Source organism: Rhea americana, unplaced genomic scaffold, assembly GCF_003343005.1.
Source record: "Rhea americana isolate MKP2758 unplaced genomic scaffold, rheAme1 scaffold_346, whole genome shotgun sequence".
NCBI lineage: Eukaryota > Metazoa > Chordata > Aves > Rheiformes > Rheidae > Rhea > Rhea americana.
Window position 1 is genome coordinate 516,902 of NW_028186475.1, and position 14,048 is coordinate 530,949.

Sequence of the window (14,048 nt, forward strand, 5' to 3'; positions counted from 1 at the left end):
GGAAAGGCCTTGCCAAAGGGTTGTCTCGCTTAGCCCTGCCTGGAGAAGGGAATTACAGTGTCACCCTTGAGAAGGGCGTATTTGGGGACAAGGGGTTCAGACTAGCACGCAGAAGGTGACCTATGCAGTATAGGGATATATTGCACCAGTGGAGGTGTGCTTCCTCATGAATCAGAGACATAAGGAAGAGTACACAATTCGTATTTGGAAACTCCCTGCGCTCCTTCCTTTCCCTAACCAGGGATGCATTAACGGATATGAATACTTCAACAGCTTTGGGTTTGGCTTACTCTTTGAAGAAMGGATTTGTGCATTCAGTTATAAGAAAGATACTTAGTTAAACTTAGTTCTAAAATTTTTATATTGAACGCATTTTTCTTCTACTCAAATAATTTACAAAACCCTGCTTTTGTACTTTGGCTTCAAAACCGGTTGTTAATCTGGATCAAGTTTGTGGTTCAATTAACTTGAAATAGCTTATCTTAAATAAAGAGTATTCAAGGCTTAAATCTTGAAGGCTTGAAGTAGAGTTTTTGCCTGTTTGCAGGAAAAAATGTCACAATATCTTCAAATGGATTTTTCTGACATATATGTGTGTATATACATATATATATGTATATTTTAATCAAATGCAGGTCATGCCTCTCACTTGCTCTCTCCCACAATGTACTTGGTGACTTACAAGCACAGCTCTGGAACATGGTCCATGAACTAATCTGAGCTCCCTCTGCTGGATGACCAGCTCTGCATCAGCAGAACTAAATTACGAGTTATTCATAAAATGCGTGTCTTAAATTTCCCGCCAGTGAATTTAAGATAACAGAATCCAGAGGAGACATCTCCCAGCTGATCGGAGTTTTGTGAGAGGCAGGGTTTTGGCTCAGATCCTTCACTCTGTGTCTAACTGCACGCGAGCACGCTCCTGTGAAGTTTAAAAGAATTCAGCTTGCATGTGGTTTGCATCTGCTCTTGTGTTTCAAACAAATGTGCTTTGCAAACCTTCATCTTCATCATCAACAGAAGTAGAAGGCCGGATTCTCTTCTGATCTCCTGCTGAGGCAGCTTCAGGTGGCTCCTTTCTTTTCACCTGAACAAAAGACACAATTAGCATTTCTAAAAGAGTTTAAAAACAGCAGAAAACAACTTCTTAAGCAAATGGCTACTGTTTTACTTTGCCAGAGTGACTTGCACCCAGAAACCAAAGACTACTTCCCCACAGCTCTTGAATCCTTTATTTGCTTGCAAACAAAATTTCACTGTGAAAGAAATTCTACCCTCTCAATTTGCATCAAAACACTCTCAGCACCAGCATGGTGTATACCATCACCAGGTACTTTGAAGATGACAGAGAAAACTCTTGACAAACCCATGTGTCTGAAATGTAGGAAAATAGAAACAGAACCAAATGACAACTATGGCATCTTCAGGAACCCCCAAAGCAAGCTGAGTTCTAAATCAAGACTGCAGAATCTTGTCCTCCCTCCTCCCCTCTTTTTTTAAAAAAAGATCTTTTTTTTATGCTTCCACTTCTTGGCAGGAAGCACAAATGTTCTTTAAAAAAAAATGACTCCTCCTAGGATTGCAAGTCTGATTTTGTGAACTTGCATGAGGCAGAGAACCCTTTAAACCAAACTTCCAGATAAGACTCAGCTGTCAATCTCCAAGACTCTAACTTATACAAGACAGTCAAGYCTCAAAATCCAGAGATTTAGCAATGTTATAGGCCTATTATTAATTGTAAACTCAGCTCCAAATAAGCTTTGTTTAAACACAGTTCTAAGCAGAGAAACAGAGAAACAAGAGTGTAAAATATTACTAGCGTAACATGTATTTAAAACCACGCTGAAACAGTGTCCTAACACAGGCAAGTGCCCAATGTCCTCCTGTTGCTCCTGTAGAGAATGCTAGTATTTAAGCGATATCTTCATTTTTACCTTGAAGGATGGCAACCGGATAGCCCCTCGTAACCCAATGCCCAAACCGATTCCTTCATATCCCAGGCCTTCTCCTTTGTTCCAGTTCTCCAAGAGACAAGATGTGATCCGATCCTTCGGCTTCGGCTTCTCCTCCAGTTCTCCTCCAGACTTCACTGGAGTGAGGGACGCCTGCAATTGAGAAAACACACTTAAAAGAGGAAAAGCCTCCTGAGGAATAACAAACTTTGGAAAAAGCTCAGATAGTTGTGGTTTGTGCAATACTGCTCCTCCACCCAGGCATCAGCTTCTCTGAAGGCAACAGCATTTTCAGATGCACCACATGACCACATGCAGTTTAAAAGGGGATGTGCAAAAGTTCTTCTTGGTAACAAGGCCCTTCCATCTCTGAGAAGCTTTCCCCTTTTGCATTTTAAGGAGCCATTTTTCTGCCCAAGGCACTAAAACTGCTGGAAACCAAACCTSCTGGGACTCCAGAACAGTGGTTTGGCACAGGACACCAAGGCATCTTGCACCTGCAGCCATTGCGTTATGAGGTATCAGAGCAGCTCATGCTCTTGCTTTCTCCACCGCCTGTTTCAGAACATGCTCTCCATTTCATTCGCATGTAGCTTGACAAAGGCAAAAGTACTTCCAAGGGAAGGGAATAAGCAGCCCCACAAACCCTATGGCACATTTCAGACGTCCCTAGCACCTTGTGAGGCGACCACAGCGACCATCTTCAAGACAGCCAAGAATTCAACATTCGTGGTAGGAACCAAGGAGGAAAAAGGGAGAGAGGAAAAGGGAAGAAAAGGTGCAGACATGAAACCAGGGTGTGACAGTCCGAGCAAACATATTCTGCTGTCCAGAAACTGCATAGTGCTGGGGAGCAGCTACTGCCCAGGCTCCCTGAGCTCTGGAGGGAACACCCGGAGCTGCGCGCACCGCCGTCCTCATACGCAGCTCCCTCTGGGCTCCCAAGCACTGCAGGAACCCTTCTTGCCCGATCAGCTACATGAGAAATAGAGCTACACGTGCATCTCCTACAGAGCTACCCAAACATATTTCAGGCAAGTTAGCCCAGAACCGTGATATTTGCCTTCATCTGCCAACCCACACAACTGAAAGCAACTTTAGACCCTCTAGTTAGGGAGACTTTTTTTTCTTTTTAATGTAAGGCATAATACAACAGAGTCAAAATCACATATGCCCACGTGTTCACTTAGTGATCGCAATCCAAGTCCACAAAAACTGTCCAAAGACTCCCACTGTGGGTAACAGAGGAAAGGCAAAATACTTGGGCAAAACAGCTGTGGAGTACAAGACGGTAACGAAAGCCACAGCCTCACGCCTGCTCTGAACCCCCTTTCACCCGAGCCGAGGGGCGAAGGAAGAGAAGGAACGGAAACCCGTGCAGACGGGAGCCGCCGGCCTCCCGGGAGGCAGCACGCGCCACGCAGCCCTCGAGCAGAGGGCATCGGAGGTAACATCTACTCTAATCAGCCAGCGGTGGCCCACGGTCTAAAAGTCGGTTCCTTTTACAGACATTAACAGAGCTAATTTGCTGAAGCCGAGAGTAATCACTGAATAGGAAGCATCAGCTCAGCACTCCTGCTAATAAGGAACAAGACTAACGGGAATATCAAGCTGAGAATCCATGGCCAGGGATGGCTGGCTATTCCTGGCAGGCGGCTTAGCGCGTCCTCCTCCAGCACTCACACTCACGCCATCACTCGATTCGGGAGCAGGGAGTTTTCCCCGAGCTCAGACGAACAGGGGCCGTGTGATGCGCTACCTTCCCGAGCAGTAAGCTCCTCCGTAGCGTTCACCCCACGCATTTCCCATCACGCCTGGCCTAGGACATCGCGTTTGCTCTTGCACTTTCCTGCTCTTTGCCTGCGGCACTTCATATACTTTTGCCACTAGCAAAAACAGTAGTCAAAAAACAGAGAGAAAAGGAAGAAATTGAGGGCTGGGAGGTGACAGGCGTGTTGTCGCCTTGTGTGCTGTGACAGTTCAGGGGCTGCCAGAAGCACAGGGCAGACAATACTTACTGTCCTGTTAAAACTTGAACTTTGTAGGGCAGTCAAGGAAAACATGCCGCAGGGCTCCGTGCTGTCGGGCTTGGGGAGGCCAGGGCGCGAGCAGCCCCGCGCGGCCCCAGCCAACGAGCGGCGCACCTACCGCAGGCGCTGGCGTACGGTGGAGCTCGCACGCTGCCACGGGCGAGCCTTGCTCTCTCCTGTGAAATAACAGGCAGGCTGCTGCTGCTGCTGATGGTCCCAGGATAAGAGATATTAAAAGATACTATCTCTCCCCTACAAATCTGCTGCACTTCTTTCCAAAGACAAAAAAAAGATGTTAAACAAGCACATATGTTGCCTTATTTATCCTTCCAAACCTCTGAAAATAATATCAGTTATTTCATTGCTATTAGTAAGGAAGAATCATATGGGCACCTCCAATTAAATCCATTAGGAAGGAGAAAATAAGGATGCAGGGCCTGTTTTGAGGGGTCGTTTGTGTGCATTCCCAACTCAGAGCCTGGAGGTGCGCGATTACGGGGAACCAACCTCCAGCTGCAGCGGCACGGAGGGGCCAGACAGCTCATCCTCGCGCCTTCGGAAGGGCACCAGCAAAGGGACGGTTCAGCTAAAGTCACACACTCATATTTCGTTTTCCTTTGCAGCCACTTGCAGTTTCTGTTATTAAGGCTTCCTTTGCATTGCTTTGCTGGAATAAACCAGCTGCTTTCATTACAAACACAAGGAGAAACTGGCAAATAGCAGGTATTCAGCTTTCTCCAAGGCATTAAACACACRTACATCAGTGCAGCAGACTAAGCCACTCCTGGAGATGTCTGCTACTGAGGGTACCCCTGGGATCCCAGAAGTTGGAGTTTTACACAAAACTGCAGGGGTCAAATTGGAGACCAGTTCTGCTGTCTAATCCGAGAGGTCGCCACTGGCACGTRTTATTCTGTCCCTCCTGGGCAAAAGCAGATAACTTAGGACTGTGAGCAGAAGCCCTGTCCTGCCACAGCACCGTGCAGCAGCCCGCCCTAGCAGGAAGGAGGGCCTCAGACCAGCGCACGGTCCAGCCCAGGCTTCCCRAGACGGTGCCTGGAGCAGCAATGGTTCTGGCATTTGTTCCTGGCCAGAAAGCACAAATGTTTTCCCATGCAGCAATTTTTTATTTTCAATTAGACTGCTCACCTCCAATATAACCTGTGGCACRGACTGTGGCAACGGGCTGGGAAGCAGTCAGCCCCCCTTACCAAAGCGGGCTGCGAATTCCAGCGGAGGGAGGAACGTGCTAAATCCAACCACAGCACCGCGTATAAAGAGCCGAGCAGCCACTGAAGACCTGCCTCAACTTGCTTCTGCTTCTTCACTACGCCGTCTGGTTTAAAACCGTTTCTTGGGTGCTGAGGCGGCTGCTTTTGCAGCGACTTGCTGCCTGCGTTTCCCTCGCTGCCCTGGAAGCAGGGGGCCTCCGTTTCTGTTGGCACACGTTCGCTGGGAGAAGGCGCAAGCCTCGAGCGTTAGTCAGGAGAGGGACTCGGTTTCTCACCGCATGTCACGCCAGGCAGCTCCAGACCAGAGCAGATTACACTGTGTCATAAAACAGCTGCTCAGGAGTAACATTACCCATGTCTCTGGAAAGCCAGGGAGCTCTCCCAGGCACGAGAGTTAACACGCGACTGGCTTACAACAGCATGTGGTGAAGATACCAGCTCTGAAAACTGCTATCTGAAACAGAAAACGTATCCGTGGCTTGTTTTTTAAAACAACTCAGTGCAACGGTCATTTTGAGGTCTGCACTAACCTTTCTATAATGCTAGCTTTTCTTTGTAGAGACAAATTCATCCTGTGTTAGAGCCCGGAGCTGTTCACTGGCTAAGGTCCACTTTAAATTGGCTGAGAAGCGACGAGACAGCTCACGCAAAGCTATTCCCTAACCCGTGCCTGGAAGCCCTCGCGGACCGGCCAGCGCGCAGCCTGTGCGCTCGCCGCTGCCGCGCACACGCACGGCGCAGGCGGGAGGAGGGCGGAAGCACGGAAGCAGCCCCGGAGCTCGGCCCGCGAAGTGGCGAGGCACGTAATTTCAGCGCGGGGCTTCAAACGCTCCCTCAACACCTGACTTTGGCTTCTCAAAGCCAAAGTTCCACTTCCCCTTCGGCCTCAGCAGCCCTTGCGTGTCGGCTTCGTGAGCACACGGTCACTTCCTACCGCAACCCCCTTGCCAGAGCAAGCCAGCAGTGCCCCTCATCACCTAAAGCTATCGAACACTTCGAATTTCAGAAGTTGCTGCACTAAGGGAGGAAAGGAGATGAGGAGTGGGGGATAATTGTGGGCTTTTAGGATCTAAGGACAGCAGCCCGCCCGAACTCTTGGACGCTTTCCCAAACGGAGCGCAGCGGGGAGGATTCTCCCAGGCGTAAGCGCTTTAAGCACGCTCTCCTAGCTCTGCCTGGCGGAGCAGCTATCCCTGCCTCACGACTCCTGCTCGCTGGCGTTCAGCTTTAACGAGAGCGCACAGGCAGCCCCACCGGCACGGAAAGCGTGCAAATACAGCACCGGCTCCGCGAGGAGGAAACGCAGCCGGTCACTCAGTCCTCGATGCTGCCCGGGGGCAGGATCAGCTGCAGCCCTGCCGCTCCTCGCTCCTCAGAGACGCCTCTTTAACGACATTAGAGCCCTCTGAAACAGGCTGAACAACAGCTCCTTTGCAGATTTTCCCTGGAGAGGGTTTGCTCATTCCCCATCCTGGATCCTGCCCAAGCGTGGCCAGGTGCATCCTGCTCCCCGCCAGGGCAGCCTGCTGCCGCGACGGCCGGGACCCACGCGCAGGGCCGTACCACCGCGCGCCCCGCAGCCGGAGACGAGCGGAGCAGACACGCAGATCAGCTCCAGCGACGGGGCACGGAGAGCAAATGTGCTCTGCAAGACCCTTGCGGCGAGCGAGCACCCGGGAAGCGAGCAACCAAGGTGCGAGACGTGCTCAGTCCCTGGCAGAAAAAGGGACTGCCCCGAGGAGGGCTCCAAAGCTGGGGGGCATGACGAGGAAATCCACCCCAAAACGGAGGGACTACATTGAGAACAAAGTGCTTCTTCCACACTTAAACCAGCGCCATGGGGTAACAGTAAAGCGAAGGAGGTCCTGGGACCATTAGGACAGCACCAGTAACTGCTGAGCGAGGAGCTACAGCTCCAAGCACACACTCAGAGGCTGCTCCGCGCAGGGCACCTCTGTTGCACACACTGTACACAACAGTTCAGTGAGACAGTCCCAGTAAACTGGTAAATCAGGTCATCTCCGTGTTAACAGAGTTTAATCTTTTAATTCACTAGAATCACTACCATAGCTCCTCGTACCCAGCTCAGCTGACASGACTGTGGGGGCCTCTCTTTGCTGAATAGGAAGAAGCAAATCAAATTCCCAGGCCGTGTCTGCTCTGGCGGTAACACCCGCGGGAAGTGCCTGGATACRCAAGGCCACACAAAATACACCACAGAAATAGGCCAGGTTTCAYACACAGGTGCTAACCTGTCTCGAAGTGGGTGCCTGCAGCGACAGTATTCGGCATGTATTTATRGCCTGCGGGCTGCTGCTTCCAGCACACTCCTGCCACCGCTCTCCGGCACGGAGACCAGCCCCAGGCGAGAAACTCCTGCCAAACGCAGCCGGAACCTGCCAGCTCCGACTGGGCTGACTTGGGAGTCCCTGCAGCCTGCTCCCGGAGCAGGGCTCTGGGGAAGTGGTGAGGCCGGGGGAAGGCTTACAAAAGGACAGCTTTTCCTAAGAGATAATAAAYACTACCGATTTACTCAGGTAGAGTCCGCTTACATAGGCCTGGTGCCTCCCACTATGGCCTGTTACACCTGTCTTGAGTCAAAAAGAGTTTTCCAACCAACACCTGTGGGTCAACGACATACGTGCCTCCCAGGTAATTTTAGCAGCCTCAAGCAATGAGGTTCCTCATAGCAAAGCTATTCTATGGCTTTATTTTTTGCTTCTATTTTAATTACTCTAACACCGGAGGAGAGGGCTTAATTCAATTTTAGAGCCCTGCTTACCCATGCCCTGGCCACAGTCAGTTCTCCCCTGCACCCAGAGGCACCGAGTAAACGAAAGCCTACCTTTGCCAGACGTTCCTTCTTGTCCCACCAGTCATCAAACGCCCGAAATGCTACCACTTCAACCATCTTCCGGTTCAGGTCCCTTTTCATGATTGCCTTTAGTTCCTTCACTATGACCAGGAGGACTCCATCCACAGTAGCTTTGTGGGGATCCTCCTTCTTCGGCTCATAACCCGGCGGTGGAACCGAGGGGTCAAACTTGGGCAGCGGTGGCCACTGCTGTCCACGACCAAGCGCTGCTCCCATTGAGAAGGGGCGGTAGGGTGGAAGATTCAAAAACTGCATCCGGCCCCCCATGAAAGGCGGATACTGGTACGTGTTTTGTCCCTGCATCATGCGACTCAGCATCTGAGTTTGCATCTGGAAGGACATCGGCATGCCACCCCACTGGTTACCCAGGACACTTATCATATCCACTTGCATGACGGGGAACATGCCGGGGTGGAACGGAGGAAGTGGAGGCAAGATGTGAGGCGGAGGGACCCCAGGGGGTGCAGGTAGAGGAGGCGGAGGGACGGTGACGGCGGGGTGCGTGGGCGGGGGTGGTGGAGGCAGCGGCGGAGGCATCGGGAAGCCTGGCTGTGGAGGTGGCGGAGGCGGCAGGGGGGGAAATCCTGGCGGGGGCATGGGGATCGACGGAGCCATCACAGCCGTGTTGCTGACGGAGGAGTTCACCACAATGGTTTTGGCACATTCTGCACTGGTGATGGGCGCAGGATTCGTCTCGTCGTCAGAGATTTCCATGTCCTCCCCTGAAGAATGCTGACCCTGGGACAAAAGAAAKAGGGAAAGGTGAGGAGCACATTCCTTTTACATTAAATACCATTACGCTGGCTGCTTCAAACAAAAGCTAAGTTTAACACACATTTTAATTGGGAGCAGAGAAAAGCAAGTGATGCTCTGAAAAGACAGGGCCCACAGAGCAGCTGGTGCCTATTGAAGCTGTTCTGTGYCACGTTAGACCTCAGGAAGCAGCGAGGTAAAGGCTTTCTAAAAGAGCATCAGTACCAGCTGAACAAAACCCTCTGCTGCTACGGAATATAAGACACTGCTGCCAGGCTCAGAGAAATACACCCAATCCAAACGTCTCTCACTGCATACATACTGTCTCTTATTTACATCTAATACTGACAGGTGCATTACACCATGCCATTTTATTCTTTAATTTCACCATGCACAAAGAAAGAATTCTCGTCTTTTTAAAATTATAATCCCTGGCTCATTTGCTGTCAACATTTAACCTCTATTTGTGGGTTCACAACAATGGTTGCCACTACTAAGACTCGTCTCATCCAGGCCAAAGCAATTCACACTGGAAAAAAAAAGAACTCTGAATCTGCTTAAATTGCCTTTATTTTTCACAGGTTTTCCCTCTCATAAATGCTGGGATTCAAAGACACAGCACATGCCACACTCCTAAGCAAAACGAGTACTTCACTAGCCATGAAAAATGCAACTATAGGGTTATRCAAAATGCAAAACAGACGTCCTACCTCCAGCATCAAAGAGATGGAAACTGGATTAAAACAGAAGGTGCCTGCTTGCTCAAAAGTCTCAAAGCTGCCCGATTAGGTTTAGCACAACGCGATGGCTTTATCAGCCAGCTCCATCCCCAATATACACCGAGTTGCCACAGCTGCACCTCTACTGTATGGGCACGTGAGGTCTGAAGACCTCCCCAGCACAAAGAAAGCTCGTGTATGGCTGTCACATCCCTCAGGCGTTGTTAGAAGAAAACTTCCTTTTTCTAGCTAAAGATGGCAAAACCCACCAGCCCTGTGACAGAGCGGACCGGCCCCCTGGGTGTTTGCAGGACTGAGAAGCAGAAGCACTCRTCACAGCCCCTCTCCCGGGCACGCGACGAGCGCGGCTCGCCTGCGTCCTTCAAAGGACTTACAGGGGGCTTCCTTCCTCGCAACAGCCTTGCGCCAGAAAAGCTGGGCAAACAGCCTGCACGCTGCCACCAGCGGATCGAAATGCAGAGCATCTTGCCTCCACCGACGCAGGGAGGGCAGAGGACAGCAGCGGCGGCCCCACTTCCACCGGAGCGCTCCTGCGCGCTCTGCGTGCCGCCATCCCTAGCCCAGCCGAGGAAATCCAAGTGGTCKTTTTAAGTGCCTGGTGGTGTCTCAATCCTGGCAATGTTTTTGGAACCTGCTGGCTGATTTTAACCAAATTTCACTGAAGAGCTCAAAGATGTTTAGTTTTTCCATGTTTTGGGCCAGGAGATGCCTCTTCTACCTGCCTTCCTACTAGTCTTCCTGATCTGAAAGAAACAGGCAATAGAGTTCAGTCTTTACCAGCCACTGGAGAACCCRCACAGGCAAAGCAGGTTTGGCTGGCAGTTCTCTTCCTGAAGCTGCTGCAATTTGATTTTTAACGTGGGAATTTCRCAGAGGGTAAGGGAGTGAAGCAGGAGCAGCTGAGCTGATGGCAAYGCTGTGAACTGCAGCTGTACGAACTGAGCAACCACAACTAGCCAAGCCAAACCAAATGCTTCACATTTTAGCAAAGGTCATCTCTGCTACAGCAGCTGCCACCAGAGAGCAGGCTGAGCACAACGTCGGCAACAGCGGCTCCGCAAACCCTCCAGGCCTGGCACCTCCCTCGTCCAGGCTGCCCTGCCTTCCCCTGCTGCAGCGCGAGCCGGTGCCATCTCAACCGCCTCCAAAAGCCGCTCGYGATCTCCGTGGTCTGAAGACGCCCAAATCGCCCGGCGCAGCACGGGGAACCACAGCTCCGCGCTGCGGAGCGGCAGAACGCGCAGGCCCGCGTGGGCCAGCGCTGCCCGGAGCGCCGCTCTGCCCCGCCGCAACCAAGGGCGGCGGAGAGGCTCTGCCCGGGCTGGCGAGGTGCTTCGCTGCAGCCCTGCGTGCAGGCCGGCGCTCTCAGGACCGCTTTATAAACCCTGAAATGAACAGCTGAAAAAGGAGAAGTACAAATAATAACCCACTGAACTTGAGTCTTTTCAGAGCTGCATTTTATCCTTCCCTCCACGAGCTCTCCACCACACGCTACCTGGCGTTTCCGACGGGTCTCGGACCCTGCGTCCTCTCCCCAGCCGCAGCACGCACCAAGGGTGCCGGGGAAGGAAGGGCAGCTCCAGTGCGAGCGGCAAAGGAAGAGCAAACTGGGAGACTGGGGCAGGTGTAAAGAAGTTTCCTGCAAAACAGACCCCGTTCTCAGCAGATGAACACAAAACACCCCGGTGAAAGCACTCGCTCCAATCACAAGAGCTGGACACTGCTCAGCATTGGCGCTGGACAGGAAGCCAGGAGCATTTGAGGCCACTGATCACAGACACAACTGGCTTCGTGTTCTGCACGCACGGCATCCTGACGAGGCCTGGAGGAGAGGCACCCCGTGAAGCCTCGGGGGGCACCAGCACCAGGAGCAACGGGGGACTCTTGTGTCCTCAGCCAGACACCCCTCTGAACCCRGGGCCCTCCTGCAGGATCCCATGGCTCGCCCAGGACTAGGCCACCACTGAGGCCTGGTCTCTGCTCAGCCTGTGACACCAGCCCCAAGGTCCCTGTCCAYGCCAACGTGCCCTCCCTCGCCGGGGGCACCAGCAGCCTGGAGCAGCCCAGTTCAGCCAGTCTGGCTTTAGGAGACGTGCGTGGGTCTGCCCAGAGCCTGGAGCCYGCTCCATACGGGCCAGCTCTCAGAGGGTCCCTTTAGTCACAGCCTCAGTACCAGCAATCCTGCCTCATGAATGAGGTTGGTTTCTTCCTCTTCAAGGAAAGGTCAGGTAGGAAAAGCTGTTCCTGAAATCATCGAGAGCTGGCAGGATTAGCCAGACTCCATGTTCTAGTGCCCAGTAGCTTTCCTCAATCATATGTGCATTTATTCTTACTGAAAGGAGAACTGCTAAAGCAACACCTAGCATTTTTGGAAGATGGTTTTTTAAACGCTTCCGGTGCCCAGCAGGGTCTGCAGGAAGCAACAACAGAAGCCCCAGATCTGAGATCATTGGGGTTGACACCTCACCTGCCCTTGCACACCAAAYGCAACCTGTGCTCCAAGTTGATCCTGAGCAAGGTGGAAAAGGAGAGACAAAGAGTTTAAGCTGTAGGGAGAAAAAGGTGGAAAAGGCAGAAGAAAAAAAGAATACACAAGGTTAGGAAAGAGGTCACACCAAAAGAACATCTAGAAGGAGACATCTTTAAATATTCATCTCTTTTAACTTTCTTTAAAGAGGATGAGCCACTACAGAAAAGTTGTATCCAAGGGGGAGAAACACAGGCACCAACTGAGTGAGAGAGATCAAGCTGCAAAAGCAAAAATCAAGGGGAGACATAGAAATATCTTCTGTTATACCAATTCCTTTTCATTCACCTTTCTGAATTGACTGTGCTTGCTAGCAAGTATGTCTCAGGTTAAAGCCAAAAAGTAGCTMTACTACCTTCCCAAAGAGGCTGCCTTTTTGCTGGCCTTCCACTTGTTTTTACAAAACAAAACAAAGTAACAAATAATAAAGAGCGAGCTGATACCCAGCATACGCAGCACAGCGAGGATGTCATTTCCATCAGCGTCACAACCCTGTGTCAGCCGGCCCTGGAGTTCACCTGCGCACTTGCGAGGGCAGCCGGTACAAAGCCTTTGGAAAGCCTCCCTTCAGCCCACTGAGAGAAAAGCCGTTTGCAACTAAATTAATTTGCGCTGCCATCCTCACTTTGCACTAATTTAATTAAGAGTTAGCAAAACAGGTATTTAATTATGTGCACGACACGTTTTCCAAAGGTGTTTCAACGATGCAAATTTGTTGGGAGAGACTCAGGTCGGCATAGCTACTTATAAACGGCCTCAGTCGCCGTTCATCCAAACCGCTGACTGCCGTATTTCACACTCGTGCGTTTTATTTTAGCACGGGCAGAGCCTCTGGAGTTAACCGGGGGGAACGTCCCGAGATCTCATGCCCAATCAGCCGGGACAGCGAGGGGGCAGCAAGCTGCTGCAAGCGGAGTGCTGCTCTTACCTCGGAGCCATACGCAGCATTCAGCAAGAGCTAGAATATTTTGGCACCAAGTTAGCTGTATTTGGGGTGGGCACCCTGTATCACCGAACGTAGCGACTACTCCGCCATACCCTAGCCGAGCCCCGGCGCGCCAAAGCGGCGCAAGACAGGCCCAAGGGCGTTCAGCGCGACGCAGGCTCCGTCGCGCCGGCGAAGCGAAGCATCCCGCRCTCGCGAGGCGTAGCAAGGCTTCCAGCCCGCTGCAACCGCACGCACAGAAAACACAGCGAAGGAAAAGGGAGAGCAGGAACCAGTTAACTTTCYCCTGCAGCAACGCGCTTGGGAAATAAACTGTTCTGCTGAGTTTCACTTTGTGGTAAGATCTCAGGAAAAAGAAAAAACTGAGCAACTATTTTAAGGATTTTGTAAGTGTCGAGGTGAATGCAAAACATAATCTTCGAATGACGTTATATTTGTCAATTCCAATATTCTTCTGYGAGATATTTAAGTAACAACCTGCCTTCAGCAGCACTCCCTGGTGAATGGCACCACTGGGAGTAAAAACCACTCCTTAACCCCTAAAACTCCGAAGGCTCCACATCTACACACTACCAACCTCGGCCGTTCCAAAAGCGAAGAGGGAGCTTTCCAGCAAAGCTAGAACTAAAATCAGGATTGCTTCTGGGAGAAAAAAAAATATCATAACCCCACAGGCGGCTAAATTGTCACCGCTTGTTTTTGGATTACGGGTCTAAAAAATTTGCAAGTGAGGAAGTCTGATCCATATTTACAAAAAAGTGGGGAAAGAAAAACCCTCCCCTGGGGAGGGAAGAGAGGCAGAGAGAAGYCAACGGAGTGACCGAGGTCGCCCAGCAAGTTGCCAACGAGGGCAAGCCCAGGCTCCAGCCCCTGCGGCTCCTCCGGCCAGCGCTGCCTCCTCCGCCGCGCTGCCTCGGCGCCCGGGCTGCCCGCGCTTCGCCTTCGCCGCGCGGAAGGGCCCCGGCTCCGCACGCTGCGAGCTGCGGGTGACAG

The 14,048-nt window shown here is 51.6% G+C and overlaps 1 protein-coding gene across 2 annotated transcripts in view; it reads right to left on the reverse strand.

The window, feature by feature from the left end:
- SETD1B (SET domain containing 1B, histone lysine methyltransferase) overlaps window positions 1-14,048 on the reverse strand; it is a 54,625-nt gene that overhangs the window by 15,559 nt on the left and 25,018 nt on the right. For both annotated transcript variants that reach the window (XM_085311655.1, XM_085311654.1), the window contains exons 6-8: window positions 8,060-8,827; window positions 1,935-2,105; window positions 1,000-1,087 (exon numbers count right to left, since the gene is read on the reverse strand). In XM_085311655.1, the coding sequence (XP_085167781.1) occupies window positions 1,000-1,087; window positions 1,935-2,105; window positions 8,060-8,827 (1,027 nt within the window). The remainder of the gene's footprint in view (window positions 1-999; window positions 1,088-1,934; window positions 2,106-8,059; window positions 8,828-14,048) is intronic.